Source organism: Symsagittifera roscoffensis, chromosome 3 (assembly GCF_963678635.1).
Source record: "Symsagittifera roscoffensis chromosome 3, txSymRosc1.1, whole genome shotgun sequence".
In the NCBI taxonomy this organism is placed as follows: Eukaryota; Metazoa; Xenacoelomorpha; order Acoela; family Convolutidae; genus Symsagittifera; species Symsagittifera roscoffensis.
In genome coordinates, this window is record NC_087064.1 from 6,359,929 (window position 1) to 6,378,827 (window position 18,899).

At 35.4% G+C, this 18,899-nt stretch overlaps 2 protein-coding genes across 2 annotated transcripts in view; both read right to left on the bottom strand.

The window, feature by feature from the left end:
* The window catches only part of LOC134842435 (uncharacterized), a 298,939-nt gene that overhangs the window by 16,769 nt on the left and 263,271 nt on the right, over nt 1-18,899 (bottom strand). The window lies entirely within an intron of this gene.
* Nucleotides 15,474-18,899, bottom strand: part of LOC134842434 (uncharacterized) — a 266,691-nt gene continuing 263,265 nt past the window's right edge. Inside the window, exon 3 of the mRNA XM_063858774.1 lies at nt 15,474-16,456. Coding sequence (XP_063714844.1) covers nt 16,182-16,456 — 275 coding nt within the window. The 3' untranslated portion in view covers nt 15,474-16,181. The remainder of the gene's footprint in view (nt 16,457-18,899) is intronic.

Below are 18,899 nucleotides of genomic sequence, written 5' to 3' on the forward strand. Positions count from 1 at the left end.
AAATTGCTAACCAACAATCACTCAGTCAGTCTTCACCGACATCATCCCAAGAAAACCCAACACCATCTTCAAATACCCAAAACCCCCAAACATCCACACGAATTTCTTTTCAAGATAACCCATATACCTTTGAAGAACGACATGCTCGCTTATCTGAACCGCTAGAACCAGTTCAACGACAAGCACCTTTAAGCGAACCAACATATAACTTATACCCAACACTACCACAAGAATTAAGTAGAATACGAAATCCTAGTCAAAACCAAAATACAGTCGAAATAAATAGACAAATTATACATCCTCGACGAAACAGAAATATTCAAACTCCCCGAGTTCATTTTGATATACCTCAATCCCCATCACAAAGTACTCCAGAAAACCCCATCGGTATATTACCAGAAACCCCTACGTTTCTTTCACAACGTAGCTACTCAAGCCTACCCTCAGATTACTTAGGTTCAACACCAACATCTGAACAAATACGTGAAAATCCCTTTAACTCTACAAACCAAACATCACGACTACCATATTGGACAACACATTCATTCACACAAGGTGAACCAAATTTAATCAATGATCCAATAGATATTTCTACGGACACGACAACATCCTCATCACTACCAGAAACATTATCACTACCATCAACACCATCAATCAGTCAGATTTCACCACCGCCTTTTAACTTAAATTTCCCAAATAACCTCGACGCTAGATATCGAGAACAATCATCAACAAATATTCCTTTAAGACTAGACTGGAATACATTCATAGCACCTCCACCATTATTTGGACAACACCCTGAAAGTAACCGACTCCACAACTGGGCACTAAATAGACTACAATATAGACAAGACATTCACGAAGACATTCGTGATCATAACATCCAAATACTCCAACAAAATAGTCTACAATTAAAATTCGAAATCACGGTTAAATTAAACAACATTACTCAACATCCCTATCCATTAAACCCACCAAATATAACAGCTCAATCCCTACCACCACCATTTATAACAACTGAAGTGATATACAAATACGACAGATATTCCAAAAAGACAATTGGTTACATCACATTTTATAACCCATACTCAGGATTGTCATACACATGTATATTCTGAAAATTTTAATTTTTCTCCAACTCCTTTTTCTAATAACCTCAAATGAAAACATAAACCCTTCCCCCCGCACAGGACCCCAAGATTTATTAGTAACACATTACGATTGTGAAGAAAACGAACAAAAAACATTACACAAATATGCAATAAATCAAGTATCACAATGCGAAACAGAACCACAAGCCATAGAAACAACAAATGTAATAGCGACACTTTATTCAAAAGCACGAGCAACAACAGTTATAGGATATAAATTCACAGCAACATTTTCTGAAAAGAAAGTACATTGTTCACAAGTCTCAAATGGAAATAAAAACCGACTTGACCACGAATCATTCTACCAGAGTAATATCGAACGACTTTTACATCTCAATCCCGAAGATTGTAAAAACGAGTTACTAAGACTCAATATCACAAGAAATAAAAACACAGATAGAAAATTAGTATATTTCCAAGTTTTTTCAGATTCTGTACATCAAGCAGAACTTGAAAGATATCAAGGACATATAAAACTAGATGAAAAATACCCATACAACGGCGCACACGGAAGATTAACTTATGACATACACGATAAACACTGGATACCGCACATTGGTATAAATAACCCATCAAACTGCAAAGCAGACACAAAAAATAAAGGATATCAAGAAATCATGTTTTTCGATTGGAAAATACAACTCGAAAAAATACAACTCACACGCGATTTATCTGACAACACCATGATCTATCAAGGAATTAGATTACCTTGTAAAAACGATCACGGCTATTGTGACCCTACAACACGAACACAAGCAACAATTGTTTGGTTCCCCGAAGACACATGTACAACATTTCAAGTAGCAAAAATACATGCTCGTATGATAAAATTTCACGAAAAATATTTTATACAATCAATTCCATATGAACAAGTCCATCCATCACGAAGACAAAGTTCAAATTTTAGAAACATACAAAATATAGAAAATAAATTGACACGTTTTCAAATATATCAAGAAACAGAACTTGCATGTAAATACAGAAATCCACTCCACAAAACACAATACTCCGAGATATTAGTCGAATACGAAAAAGGATTCGACATGACGACTGGAAAAGTAAAAATCGACCCATACGCCACAAGTCATCCCATAAACGAAGGAACATCATATATATCAGTTGACTTTCAAAAAAGTATTAGTCAACCTGGTGGACATCTAAAGCCCCATAACACTAGAAGCACACGTTTACAAGAACTATCACTAATGAATAGTACATATTTCGGTAACATCCACTATGATATTCACCTAGATATGAAATAAGACTACACAATTAGCCGAATTTTTCAAGAAATGTAGCTCTCTGAATTAGAAACACTTCACCAGCTATGCGAATTAGAAAGGACACAAATCCTACAATCACTTGCACTAGCAGTATTAAAAATACCCTACGCAGGATATTTACTATCAGGAAATAGATCAAATTTTCTAGACTATGAAGGAAACATTTTTTGGTTTTATACCTGTACCAAAAAAGTATCACCACTATATGTTTTTGAAGATAAACGATGCTATAAAAGAATCCCTATCTTTTATAAGAATAAAGTACATTTCGTTGACACGCTTTCAAGACGAACCTATTTTTGGGATACCGCAGTCCCATGTGGATCAGAAAATAGCCACAATGTAGTTCAACTGAACCCTGATGAAGATAAATATTACCTTCTTACCCCATATCCCACATTAATGCAATCACTCAAAAAAATTTCACCTGAAAGCATCAGAGCTATTGCTCGAAACCCAAATATTGACCTACAATCAATTGGAATATATTCAAAATCCGATATCCAACATCACATTAGAACACAACAATTCCAAGAATTACTAACACAAATGGACACTATACAAAGACAGTCAATTGACCAAAACTTACGCAAACTTGCCGAAACCGCAGGATTTGCAGATATTTATACACAAGACTATAGCGGATATTTTAAAGACATTAAAGACTATATATATCTAAACGGTGAAAAATATAGACCACAAGATATTTCACCTATAAATATTTTTAGCTTTGTTACACTAAAAAATGAAATTCTCGATTTTCTAGGATGGCCCTACTACATCTTAGAAAAATTAACTATTTTATACGCAATGTTTAACTTTATAGGATTTCTTTTTTCGCTTTTAAAAGGAATCTATAATTCATGCGCTATACACACACAAGTAAATAGACAAGCAAGTGTAGCACGCATACTATTTGCAGGATTTTTTGGAATTTTTTCATCATCAATAAACAAAATTCTTTTAGACGCACAAATAAAAGAATACAACACAAAAATAGCAACAAGACAGAACACATACGACGAAGAACATAACAATGTAGACATAACGCCTACAGCACCACAGTTACCACCCCTACCACATAACCATCCACTATCACTAGTCCCACGAAATTTTCGAAATTTAACAATAACACATAATCCAAATTTTAGACCAACCATATCACAAAGTCCCATTCAACATATAATGACACACCATCCACTAGATGAAAATACATATGAACAAATTATAGAACAATCCCATACCACCGCTTTTCAGCCTCAAAATAAAAATTTTTTTTTAGCCCACGATGAGCCGACAACTTGGATCCCTACACCGCTCAAATTCCCACCCGACCAACCTCAACACTCCAATTACAATAATTCCACTTTTTGCTTTCCCACCACCCGATTTCCCAACCAATAATGTAACATCAGGCATGAATTCAGACACTAATTCACATATCTCAGTTTTATACTCCATCTCACAACTCAATAACCCAGATATTGAAACCCCCGACGAATTTGCAGACTCTGAACCATCTCCATCCAATAATTTTCAAACCAACTCCTCAGTTTTTTCAAAACCCCCTTTTCAACCAATCCCGCCAAATAACCCACTCCCATCGATTTCTACACCCTCTTATGCTTCACAAGTCACCCCAACCTACTCTTCATTTCATTCAGACCGATCATCCAATTCTCCAGATACTCCCCAAATCTCCCAGGAACTAGATAATTTTATCACCCTACAACAACAACCCTTCCACCTTGAACATTCCACTATAAATCAGATTTCATCCACAAAAGAATCATCAAACCCACCTACCCCTACACCCTCTTCAGCTTATACCGCATCATTAGCACCATCCTCCACATCCACCGAATCATCAAATAGCACTAATAGAGCTTATCGCACTTTTAAAAGAAAATTTCCGAACCATCCATTTCCAACAAAACCAGGAACAGCCCGTGAATATATTAATAATCCAAATCACACTAACACGAAAGATTTTTTAGCCATCACCCTACCTTCATTTCCACAGTATACTTTAAACACCCCTAACGACACTAACAACACACGCAGTTTTGTAGATGAACACGTTTTAATGCCTACACTTCAATGGACATCATATTATCATTTTACTAACCCCCTTTTCCTACCTTTATCTAATACTCACATCGATATAGAAAGAAATAAAGATATGCTATATCGACTCACCACACCATTATCACATAGACAATTTACTTATATAGGATATAAAAAGTCACTAAAAACATACACTGCACCCCGAGCTAACGAATACACGCTAGAATATTACGATCACAACATCATCCGAACTAACCAAGACCAATTTTTAGATGATGACCGTTTCGCTAACCCACAAATCACAGAAAAATTTTTCATCAAAACACCATATGTATTTACACTCAATATATTTGATCGCAAATTCGATCACATCATTTCTGAAGCACTAACCGACACACAAGCTTACGAAAGTTTTAAAGAAAAATTTCAATTATTTTCACTAACCTTTCATTTCCTTGCACCACATGAAAGAGATTTGCACTGCTCACACGACATTATGTTACGCACTAAACAAACCCACACATATACATATTATCGCTTCATACAAAATCACTTTGATCTACACACTCCATCAAGACAACCACACCACCGTTTTCAATTTATTAACTCTAAGTACACTTCACCATTTTTTCTTAACTTCACATATTGCATCAAAGATACTAACCTTCACGGTATTCTTCGCAATTATGATCCCATAACCCAAATGTATATTTTTTGTCCCATCACAAAGACCTTCAACGCAGAAGAATCCAGACCCTTCCTTATCCCACATGAATTTGTTCAACCTATAGAAATCCCCATATTAGAATTCATCCACAACACTAAATATAACCACAAATTATATAATCTCATCCAAACCACACCTTATGATTTTGCAGTTGGCACTGAAGAACTAAAAACCATTAAAGCACTTCAATTGCTTTGGCCACTGCTTCAAACTAAAAACATCATTCGCATACTAGCAAAGTTACTAACAAATTCCGACATAATCCACGACATCTTCCCCCACGGTTTTTTCCACGACGACTAACAGGTAAGTATAAATTCTCATATTCTTAACTAATAAATTAAAATAAAACACTAACCATTCTTTATCCATGTTTTATTTAGATTTTTAGTCTTCATCTCACGATCATCTGCAAAATACACAAAAGAAAAATAAAAAATAGAAAACTTCTTCAAGTTTTCCAAAACTTTAATAATCTTATGCACCAGCTAAATTAAATAAAGTTCATACCAATGTAGTAATTTAATTTATAAATTATTTCCCTAAAAGCAGTAATTCTAATAATAATGAAAATTTGTAACTTAATTTTTCCCCAAAACTAGAAGTAAAATTGAAATTCTATGTAGTAAATTGATAAGACGAAAATGCAGTACTAACCTTTTGATATTTCCATTCACTCAACAAAAATTCTATCCAAACTCGCACAGCTCGCCCACGAAGAATTGTTTAAATAATGAATTTCAGTTTCAAGCTTTCACACTCAACAACTCTAACACACGATAACAAGTTTCAAACTTTCCTTTAACCCGGTTGGAAAGGAATTATATACTAAAAAAAACTAACCAACGCAGCTTACTAAACACCACAACACATAGAATAACAGCATGACTAAGAAAAGGAAACCAACGGTACCCAAACCGGATTAACCCAGTTTAAAACTGGATAATTTATTCTTTTGAAGACTATTATAAAGTCTAAGAAAGAAATAATAAAACACAAAAAAGTCGAAAGACAAACCCATACCAAAAACAATTTGATTTTTGAAAAAAGGACACAAGCAACGAAACATAAGAAAAACCACAATAAACCCAACATAAAACGTTATCACACAACAGGACCCCTCACAGAAACCGCACGAAATCATACTCCCACTCCTGGCCTAACCCACCAGAGAGGACGTCCTGAGCATGCTCTATAGCCAGCCTAACCCACCGCGCTACATCCACGCTTTGTGACCACACTTCTATTTTTAATAAGAGGTACTCAAGGGTGAGTAACTCTTCAAAATAACCGAACTAAAACAAAAAGCTTTTGTGAAAACAACTAACCAAAATCATAATTAAAACACCAAACTAATAAAAATTTTATAAAATGTAAATTATACCTTGCAGTATATAGATCAGCATACAACACCAAAGACGAACATCCAAAGACAAAAAGACCCCACTACACTCGAAAAAGAATGGCCAACCACAATCAATATGCCGTCCACAATCACAACTCAAAGGATTTAGAGTACGACTTGACTTCGCAGAAAAGGACTTCATTGAACTAGACCAATGACCACCTCGATGTTCAAGTATACGTACAGATCCGAGTAACCAGGCATCCCCTCCACGCACAATCTCCACGCCATTCCCAGACAAGGTCAACCCAAAAGAAGTTCTCTACATGGAACAGAAAAACCTGACATAGCCAACCATTCTGAAATCAGATTTGAGTTTGTTGCGAAAACCCAGTCGTTGTCATGAGAAGACACAGCAAGAGAACCCAGAAGAATTATGATGTTCTCCAAAAACCAACGTCCATCATCCATCCTTTGAATTGCAGAAAGACTATTCTAAAAAACTCTGTAAAACCCGGATGGGTGGAACCTGATCTAAACTACATTTTATGATTGGATAAATTAGATATTTTACCATTGTAAAGTATTTAATATTAACCAATCATGATCCATCTAACTAACAACCCACTTATTTGTAAGTGCTGAAATTACTTGTAATTTCAGCACCAGAGAGATTTGAATTTAACTTAGAAATTAGTTGACTCTCCAAGCGAACTTCAGCAGCCGCAATAAACCAGTATACCCTAGATCTATTGAGCCTAGCAGAGACTAGTGAAACAACCTGAGACTAGATAGTATAAGAGTAAGATTAGGATCGGTATTAGACTAAGAAGTTGCACGAATCTATCCGGCCGAAAATAAGATAGCGTGACGAGCAGACGGTGTACCCTATCCGAAATTACTCTATGAGTTAACCACCTCGGTTATAACTCAAGAGGGAGTCTTTTCTTCACACGTCGAGCATTTGAACTTCAACTTTACGTCTTCAATGGGCATCGTGCATACATCACAGTTTGAAACGGAGTTGTCGCTACTCGATTCGAGTTGAGCATCTGAGACGGTATCCATAATATGCACAGCAACCTTACTTTGAACCTGAAATTAAATATTGAACTATACTATACGAAGAAAGTAAAGATCATTCAAAAACACCATAATAGAATCACAAAACAGAAACTAAAACACAAGCATGTTTTACCTCTGCACCAGATGCGCCGGATGGTTGATTGGATTTGAAATGTAAGTACCAAGCGGTAACAAAGCCGAAAATACGTGAGCAGAAAAACCCTTCATGCCAAAAAAAAAATCAAAAAATTCCTAATTTATAAAAATGTCAATTTCCTTTTCCCTCAGAGCACACACACGCGCACAAAAACTTTTTCGGCCGTACCGACACCGCAATAAGTAGCCACCAAGTCCATATTAATTAAGCCGAAAAATTATGAAGAAAAAATCAAGAAAAAAAGGGAATTTTGAATCGAGCTGGTAAAATTACAACCACTATGATAAGCAAAATTCGATTCATCCGGATTTTGAAAATGCTAAAAGCAACTGCAGTGAAAAGTGTTTCCAGCTAAAACGAAGGATTCTTAGAGGTGGCAACTAAGCCGACAAATAATAGGCCGAAAATTTTTTGATCCGGGATATTTAATGTTTAAAAAAAAACTGGTCCTGGTCAGATTCGAAACCAGGAACTTTGCCATCCCACGCGTATTCGTTACCACCAGGCTAAGTGTGCAAGATGCACTACAAAATTTGAATTCAATATGAATCAAGGTACATCAGGAGTACAATGAGTCCTGTGGACAAAGTTGTTTACAGGAGAAAAAAGTCTAGTACCCGATTGTAATACCCTTGCTTATCGCAGGGGTAAAATACATAAAGAAAAAAACTAAGTACATCGAAACTTTCGTATGTCTCGATTGAAAACAATAGAATTAGAGACCCAGCTAAAGCTGTTGTTTCTATACTAAAGTAAGTGAGAAAAAATGAGATAATCAATTTTACCAAGGAGATAACTTTTCTCTTAAAAAAATAGACAGCCGCCGCTTTTGCAGAAACAATTACCGCAACTCTTTCAATTAAACTTTTCGCCTCAGATTTGATTGTGTAAAATTTATAAAATGCAATAAATACCTTCAAAACGGTCAAAAGACTTTCCAAAATCCGGAAAATTTTTCTGCTAAAAGCAGTTTGCGGCCGCTCAAGCAACGAATATTCCCACAACTGGATTTTTTGATTTAACAAAACCCGAGAACTGGCTCAGTAGTTTTCGGTGAAAACAAAAAGTTTCCAAAAAAACTGTCAAAGTTTCGAAAATTTGACTTGTTTGAAAACCATTTTTTTCTTGTTCAGGAAACTGGGCATAGCCAATTATAATTAAATTAGATTGTTGCGATCAAATATATGATTACAGATTTGGCACGATAGCTAGCAAGAAAAGTCCAAAAAAATGGCCAACCAATCGAAAATTTGACATTTCCGAGAATCACAGCTCTTTGAAAAAACGGTAAAAAAAAACGGTCAAAAAACTAAAAAACGGTCAAAAAATCAAAATTTAGAGGGCCATAACTTTCGGTGTCAGAAAAATTTGGGCGTACTCGCAGAAGAAAATGAGCTTTCCGCAACCTGTTCTTTGAACTGAAGACAAAATATCAGATATGGCAGTGTAGCTTTCGACAATATTCAGAAACTTTATAAAACGGTCAACAAATCAGAAAATTGACTTTTCCGAGGGAGATAACTTCTTGTGAAAAAAACTTTGTGAGTGGCCGCTAATGCAGTGAAGCTTATCACTACCCGTTATCGCAATTGAACCCACAATATCAGATTTGAGAGGTTTGTTTTCACGAAAAACCAAAAAGATTCACAAAACGGTCAAAAATCAAAAGTTTGACTATTCCGAGAGACAAAATTTAATGTGTTAAGGAAATATGGCAATGCCGCTTACACAGGGAGCTTTTCAAAACCTTTCTATTCATTGAAACCAAAAACTCAAATTTTGAGAGGTGTAGTTTTGGAGAAAACGAAAAAAATCATAAATATGATCAAATAATCTCCAACAGCTTTTTTTCGAAAGCTGTAGACAGAGGGTTCAAGTGAGAAAAGACTCTAGGGGATCATGCAGCCACAAAAACGAGTAGGCAGTCTTTAAATTGATACCATTTTTGAAAATCAGAAAAAAAATCTGAGAAAAACTAAAATTTTCCATGACGATAAAAAAAATTTTCAATAAAACGATTGATAAACATACACGCAATTTGAAAAATGCGTAGGGCAGAATTAAAACTGTGTTGCTCTTGAAACGACTCAAAATTAGGTCATTAAGCCAAAATAATTTGGGCCGAGTAACATTTTTAGCGAAACAAAAAAAAACTAAGAAGGAAATAAGAAGTCAAGGTGAGTAAAATTGCAAATTATAGGAGTTAATCAAACACTAAAAGCACCATTAAAGGAAAATGTGCGCTTCAAAACAACGGCTCCAATAATTGCGATTACAGGGTTCAAAAAAATAGATTGCGATTACAGGGTTCAAAATCTGTCTTAGCAATTACAAGACTCCGTATGATGCAAGTATGATGATCAGAGTTGAGCAGTACTGGATAAAAAATTATATTAAATCAACTGAAACCCCACCCCCAAATTTTCATTCTCTGCAGCATAGGTCACAGTACAGCCCATGATCTAAATTAAACCTATTAATTCTACGTCGAAGCTTATGCATTCTGTATGCATCACTATTGGCAAATTATTTTTTTGGGAAAATTGGTCTGATTCCTTGAAAAAAGGTTTACAAAAAACCAAGTATTTAGAAAATTGTAGAGTTGACTCGTCAGTTGGAAGAAGTTAAGATATAGGGGAGAAATTACCGGTTGTAAACCTTCTAACTACATTAATAAAAGTCCTTTCATAACTGTATGATTGTATCCCAGCGATTATTCGTCACCATCAAACATCGTATCAATGCAAGGAAAACATCTCAGATCCGGTGTAAGATTTAGTCTCGGGTTCGATCGAGATAACAGTGTCAATATATCACATCGGATTGGAACTCGTGACACGGGACTCTGTATATCATAATCCGATAAGTTTGCTGCCTGACTTGCTTCTTCATCTTCAAAAAACTCGTCTTCAACATAATCGTCGTCGTTTTCTACTGGACTAGGTTCATCATTTTCTGATAAATATCCGAATGAATCCGAGCTCGCTCCCTCATCTTCAAAGAGCTCGTTCTCGTCGTTTTCTACCAAGTTGGTCAAACTAGACAAATCTTCGGAATAATTTTCGATTAGTTCTTGAAAAGACTTCCTTGTCCAACAACTCCTTTTTGCCTTTGAACTCATCTGCGAATTTCAAACTGGTCTCTGCCGCTGTATTTTCAATAAGCTTCACATAAATTTTGTCCCGACTGTATTCATCAACCAGACAACTATCTGAGAGACCCAAAAAGCCACGAATATTTCGCTGTGAATCGTCAATTCGTGAGATATTACGGTTAAAATTTTCATAACACTTTTCAAGCTCTCATTAGATTCGTTGATGTGTTCAAAACATCGCTTGAAGCCGTCGGCTTTCTCGGAAACGGTGCGAAATATTTTTTGTAAATTACTCCTCAAATTATCAGCACAAAGAGTTCCTGCGAAATCGACAAAATCTTTGGACTTAAGTTTGAAATCAGAAGCTTCTCGGACCAAGGGCTTGTACTCCTTATCACTCTGAGCTAACTTTTCGTGAAGTGTTTTCTTGATTTCTGTCGCACGACTCTCGATACTTATAATTTCGTGTTTCTTAAAAGCATGGTCCTTGAAGCAAATATTACATATCAGCTTATCGCAACTTCGGCAAAAATCAGAACATGTCAGCAAATGGACCTTACAGACTACAACTTTCATCAACTTGTAGTCCAACACATTATGTTTTTGCCTCACATGAGATTGAATACAGACATCGCATGTCAAATTAACATCATTTGAGGAATTTTTTTCATAATCTTCAAGAGATATTTGACAAGTTTTACAAGAAAATCTAGACTTGAGATCCTCAACAACGATTGAACACACGGAACATGTCAACAACTTTGAAGTCACATCTTCAGCATCGCTTTGTTTTTTCTTGGCTTTGGATGACCTTAATGGTTCACATGACCTTTTACTCATTTGCAGAACTGAAAAATATAACACACTCAAGCTCAAAAACATCAAAAACTTTTAATAATATTTATTGCTAGACAATTCGCTGTAATAAAAGACAGAAAACAACAAGAATGGCCGGTTGCTGCGCAATTAGCGTAAAATTTTTTCCATCAAAATTATTTAAAAACAAGGATATACGGTTGATGTGTAAGTAGCACAGAATGTTCAGACCACATTCTTAGAAAATTAAATGCAAAGTTTTTTTCACGTCTTATAAACTAGCGTTGTTTTTGTGAGTGGCGTGTAAAAATATCTGAAGAAAGTCTAAAATTTAGGTATATTAGACAGTCACGGTAAAAAAGGCAAGTCGCCGGGCAATGGTTTTTGCCGAAAAATAACGAACAAAACAAGATTTTTATTCATTTTCTTTGAAGAAATTGTTTTTTAATTATACTTAAGTTCCATACTGATCCTTCTAAAACAAGCCTGTTAGCTTGCTCCCTTCGCTCGAAATTTGAATAAAAAACTAAAAATCAAACCCGTTTTTCTCGATACTGAGAAACTTTTCAATATGGTTCGAATCAGGATTGAAAGGGCTTTAATATTTTATATCACTCGACCCATTCCAATAATTATTTGTAGTATAATTTTTTGTTTGAAATACAAAAAAATTCAATAATTATTTGTGGCACCAGATTTTGTAAGAAAAAAACTAAGACACACCCGAAAACAAAGTTTAATGTTTATAAATTTTTTTCATTCCCAATGGCGCAAAATTAACATTACTCGAAACAAACTAAATTCCACGGTTCAAAGTAAGCATAAATAAGCTACTTTGAGAATGAAAGGTCTTTGATATGATATATTATTCGAAAATTTCAGATCAGTATTTGTGGTAGTTGATTTTGCGTGTAAAAAAAGGAAAAAGTAAAATACACCAGAATGCAAAGTTCCTCCTTATTTTTAATGGTCGAAAGAGCTACAAAAAAAAGATTTTTTTCTTCATTTTTGTGCCGTATTTTTGTCCTTTTGTGCCGTTTTTTGGTGACAAAACTACACAAATGCGTAGCAAGTCAGCCAATTGGGCTTACTTGCGAATAGTAAGCTTCAAAAAACGAATAACAAGTACAAAAAGTTTGTAGAAAAATATCTGAAAAAAGTTTTTTTTTGTCACAATAACTTCAATTTTTAAGAGTCAATTTGTAGCGGCAAGCTTTACTCTGAGGCAAAACTTACAAATATGACTGATAACGCTACTGGGGAAAAACTGAAAGAGTAAAACTTGGAGTCTATAAAATTTCATAAGTGACGCACGCCAATTATGAGTCTACATAATTGCTAAGTGACGGAAGCCAAATAGCAGTACCAGTCACTTTGAAAAAAAAATAGACTTACCAACTAACATGCCTCAATTTGTAGAGCGGAAGCATTTAAATTAGTATACAAAAGCTCATTAAAAACATCTGACCCTGCCCAGGTTCGAACCCTCTTATTTTGCTCTGCTGCTCACCCTCCCTACCTCTACGCTACAGATCCATGATACCTTGAATCTAAAAAGCTATTTGTAAAATAATAGTCTGAGTTAATATCCTTAGCATTGGCTGTACTTAATAGCTGGATTAAAATGAACACTTTCAAAATGACACATTTTGTCGCAACAATTGCATCGCAACAATATTTGCGACTTGGACAAAAAGAAAGCTCATTTTATAACACAAGCTATGCTGTGTAAAAAGAAACTGTCCAACACAAAGTTTCTAAGCCTAAATGATCCATTGTTATATAACGAACGCTTCTCAATGATGTTACTCGCTCGAAATTAGACTATATATCAGAAATATTAACCCAGTTTTTCTCGACACTGGGACAACTTTATGAAAAGTTTTGATGCCGCTCGAATCACAAAAGAAGGGCTTAAATATGATAAAACAATCGACCCAAGCCAATGATTATTTGTTGTAACTGTGAGTAAAACAGAATTTTGTGAGTAAAACAGAAAGAAAAAAATTGAACACAGGCGAGAAGAAATCAAGGTCAACCGAGATTCAGCAATAATTTACAGACATCGCAACTCAGCAAGAATTGCCGAGAGCTGGAGAAAAACATGCCGCTTGCATCGCAATATCCAAATTAAGTAAATCGATAGAAAATGAAAACAATCATTTTTTTTGTTCAACTGTACTGAAGTTCTCCATACAATAACAAATCTGAAAGCTAAACAAATCTTAGAGCTACGAATACCTCGGGACTGACATAGTTAGCAACAGGATAAAGATAAAAAACGTCTACATCATTTTTCGGGGTAACCCCCAATGGGCTTGTTTTTAAGGTTGAAATAAATAAAATCAATCATTAAATCAAGCATAAAATCAATCATGGTAACAAAACACAAATATCGCACAAAAAGCCGAATTAGTTAAATATGTGTCCTGCTGTTCCAAAACTCTGCAGTCTCAACAAAATTGTTTCTGCCGAGTCAATTTGATGAGTGACTTCGCAAGGCGTCCAGCTAACGAACATCTATTGAATTAAACAAACGGTTGGAAGATTAATAAAACAGTAACTGAAATCAATCAAATAACGCTGCTTACACATTCGATGGGATATACATTTAACGAGTGTTCTCGTTGCTCAAAATCGTTTACACTAGAAAGTCACTTCCGTCTAACTTAGTTCTAAGCATTTCGATGGCAGTTACAGATTACGAGTAGGCACAACTATTACTTTAACTCAGTTTATCTCAACGGAGCAACGGAAACTTAGGCCAGCGAAAATTACGCGCATGCTGAAGTTGTTTTGGGTGAAGTTGTTTTTACAATTGCGGATGTCGCCTGAAAAAAAATCGACAACAGCCTCTGATAGGCTGCCTTCCTTTTATTTAATTTACAGGAGATTATTTTGTCTCCTCGTATGTTTATTCGTTTTTCAATCGCCTTCTTCTGATTAGAAAAGCCATATATATGGAAGTGCGCGTACTTTACGCCAGCACACAAAACGGTGTCTCAAATATTGGTAGAGAACTATCACCCCATCTCTTTGCTGCCAAACTTGTCTCTTGTTAGAAATAAATTTCTCTTTGATCACATTTATTCAGTTATAAAGGACAAAATCAACGCAGGTCAACATTGTTCTCGCAGGGAATACTCAACAGTGATTGAAATGCTAGTCTTTTGGAATGGAATTTTTGAAAGTACACACTGTAATGAAGAGGTTTTCTTTCTATAGCCCATGCTGGGCAGGTTCTGCTCGTCTTACTTCAGGCTGAGGAACTTCGCTACTTCTAACGGCCTTATCCACAGGTCTGCGGGAGTAAAAGGGCAGGGATTTCTGGAGCAGCTACAATTATGGTAACTCTTTTGGGGTGACAACTTACAGTTAGGGCAAAGTGGCGAAACTTGGTTGTCTAAGCGGGCGAGTTAAGTGTTTACAATAAGTGCAATGAAAAGATCGCAGTTGTTTTTTCAGCTTAACTTTCACGCATTGGACTGTTCACTTCTTGAAGTTCGTCAATTTTGGATTTGACGAAGACCTCCCATCAACCTTTTGTGTTCTTACCAAAAAATCGTTCGCAGAATGTTTATTTTGATGGAAAACTTTCTGACTCTTTACCTGTTACGAGCGAGTGGCGTAACCGGGAGTGCTTTAGGGGTCTAGGGTTTTTCAGAAACAAAAGGCGCATTTGCCTTGCGGCCGCTTCTGATCAATAAAATTTTAGTCAACCCATGATTACTACCGAAGACTCAGAAAAAATCAGAAGGACATTCGAAGTAACGTAATTCGGTACTAGAATTGTTTAGACATATGTTAGTATGTTTAATTACAATACATTTATTTACATTTACAACTCAATAAAAGAAAAATACTAGAATTTTTACGGAGCAAATTGAGCTGGTAATAATTTTTACAATAATTAGGTATACAAGGCAAACGATGGAATGCTTTCACGGCCTTCAAGATTTTGGCTGGTAAAATTTGACGCCAAATTTTATAACCTTATTTAATGAACATTTAAGCAGTAATGACAAATTGATATGCAATATAATATGATAATTCAACAATTGAAGAAAATTTTTCAAACAAAAAGGCGGCGAATTTGTAAAATTTGAAAACGAATGTTTACCATCCTCATTCATTAATATATTTTTCCAAATTAGTGCTTAACACTCGAACTTTAAAAGACTGGCAATAAATTTTTGAAGCGTGACTATATTTGAAGCTTTTTCAAAATCACGAAGTTGGTAGGAGATGATAAGCGACACTAAGTTAGAGGTTTAAAAAATGCGGGGGGTTATATACGACAGATGGACCGAAAGCGCCAAAATTCTTAACCAATCAGCGTCCTCTAAACTGTCCAAAAACAACTCAATTTTCAAGCAAATTTCGTTGTGATTTTCGAATACTGAAACATGATTGGCTGATATAATTTTCGCTTAATCGGTCCTTGTAACATGAGAGCTTCAACAAATTTTGAAGTAATTAAAGGATATCTGCTTCAACGAATTCGTCAATTTGAGCACTTTCCATGAAATCGAAGAACTTTTCCATGGGGGATGGAGGCCTGGGATATGAGAACTCAACAGCGATCGCTTCCTCTAGACCAAACATTTCACCCTGACCCGACAACGGAGGCCACTCGTGCCTTGGCCCGAGATCACCGAAGCCACTATTTCTCCAGCTGATGCAGTCCAGGGGCTCCACACCGGCCTGATTCTCCTGGGATAAAATTCGAGCAATCAGCCCACCATTTGGCGCTGAAATAAAACATGAATCAATTGGCCTATTGGTCGGAATTTCGTAACTCCAGAACTTTGTGATGGTTCGACTGAATTTGATTTTTTTTGAACTCCGTTAAATTGAGATGCAAAAATATTCAGACGGTCATTTCAAGCTATATAGTTTTTCCGAAGGTCGGAATTTCGTAACTCCAGAACTTTGTGATGGTTCGACTGAATTTGATTTTTTTTGAACTCCGTTAAATTGAGATGCAAAAATATTCAGACAGTCATTTCAAGCTATATAGTTTTTCCGAAGATGCGTTGAATAAATGAGGAAAAACGGAAGATCTTTAGTTAGTTGAGGTGATAAGTGAATGATAGTTCATAGAATATCATAACTCTTGATTTATCTAAGGTTACGAGCTTTATCGATGTTCAAGAAGACAATAGTTTCAACCAATCAAATTCGAGAATTATGATGCAATTTCAAAATAACAACCCGACGTTTTGATGGACTTCATACACTGAATTCTTAATGAACATCCATGAGAATTGCAAACTTGAAAAAAATTGTCAGTCATTCTATGCTTATTGAGTCGATAAGCATGGTATTTTTTTCACAGCATCAAAACCAGCATTCAAAGTACGATATCCTTCGCTAAAGCATTTCAAAGTATCATATGAAGCTTCTTCAAAGAACCTTTTGAGAATAAAAGAGAATGAAATGATAGGAGAGCGAGATATTTAACAACGAAGAAACCTTAATTACATTTCTAGCGATAGAAACATTCGATAGAATAGCATGACTACAATTATATCAATAATATGAACCCCGGGAAAGTAGAAGAGGCAAATTAGACGATCATTAAAACATGAATTAAAAAATGAACTGAGCGAACTAAATTTCTTGTTCAGAAAAAATCAATACAAAAACAAAAATAGTTTATTAGGACAGAACTGATTAAAATTCTAATAAAAAATTTCGCTAAAAAATTTATTTGAAAAAATGTAGTACTTTTCTGAAATACATATATTATACAACTGTGACATTCATAACTTGGTTTCCGGTTCGACAACCAAAGTTTACTCAGCCAAAAAATAATTCGAGCGAGTAAACATTTTTTATACAATTCGCACACAAGTTATTGTCTAAACCAATTTCCGATGGATGCAAGCCCGTGCTTCTCGACCAAGAGTTAACTGTCCCAACTACTTTACTATGTCAAATAAACGAAACGAATAACGAAAAGACTGCTCGAATACGTCCAAAGCCCTGAATGTTCCCACTATCTTTTAAAGTCTATGAAGCAGTGTTCGCTTTAAGAAAACTAGCGAACTTTTCGAGAAAAAAATCAAAATTTTTGAGTTTTTTTAAATCATCCCCCGACACGCCATATAAAGTACAAAGTGATAGATCTCGCACATATTAACGTAGAAACTATGACAAATAGCCTGTTTCAAGCACTTGGGAACGATTTCTATGAGGGATTAAATCTCCGCTTGCGCATTAATATTGCGAAATACATAACGAAATTTTAAGATTGAAAGAAACAGCTGCAGAAAGCATGAAAACCCGAACAATTAAAACTACCGAACATCAAAAAAATCTGTCTTTCGATAAGCTGCAATTTGCAGACAGAAGTCAAACAGAGTCAAAAACGAGCTACAAAACGTCCAAAAGAAACGCAAAACCCTTTTCAAAACGAATTTGCGTTTCGCATACACAAGCAGAAATATGACCGATAACGCTACTGGGAAAAACTGAGTGAGTAAATTTTGAGTCTGCCCAGGTTCGAAACCGCTTTCTTTTGCGTGTCTCCATCCCTACCTCTACGCTACAGATCCATGATACCTTGAAGCTAAAATGCTATTTGTAATATAAGTCTGTGTTAATATCCTTGGAATTTGCTGTATTTAATAGCTGGTTTTTGATCAAATTGAACCCTTTCAAAAAGAACAGTGATATTTGCTACTTAGGTTGGAAAACAAGAGAGTTCATACTATCACACAAGCTTTGCTTCTGTAATAATCAGAACGGAGCTTTCGCAGAACGAACCTGGTGCAAAACAGCTCTGTCATCGTTTGCTTATGGTTGTTATCACAACATGGCTCAATTATATTTATATTTAGGATTTTCTTAACGTTTTCGCGATAAGTAGCCTTAAATAATTGGCATTGAAATTGTTATACCCATTGTGCTGAGTAACAACAATTCTCGTATCAGGGCGAAACTCTCACCGACTGCCATTCATTTGCTGCAGTTTGTCGTAAAATATATTAATATATTTTTTAAATAACTTAAATGAATTAGCTTGCCTCAATTCAATTCGGAAGTACTTTTATCGACTCTTATTTAAAAAGTATTGAAAAATCCCAGAGGAAATAGTTAGGTTATTTAGTCTGAAAAAAATGGTCTGAAATTTCAGACCAGTTTTTCTCAAAAAAACTTTTTTAAAATCCGAATTACCATTGAAATTGA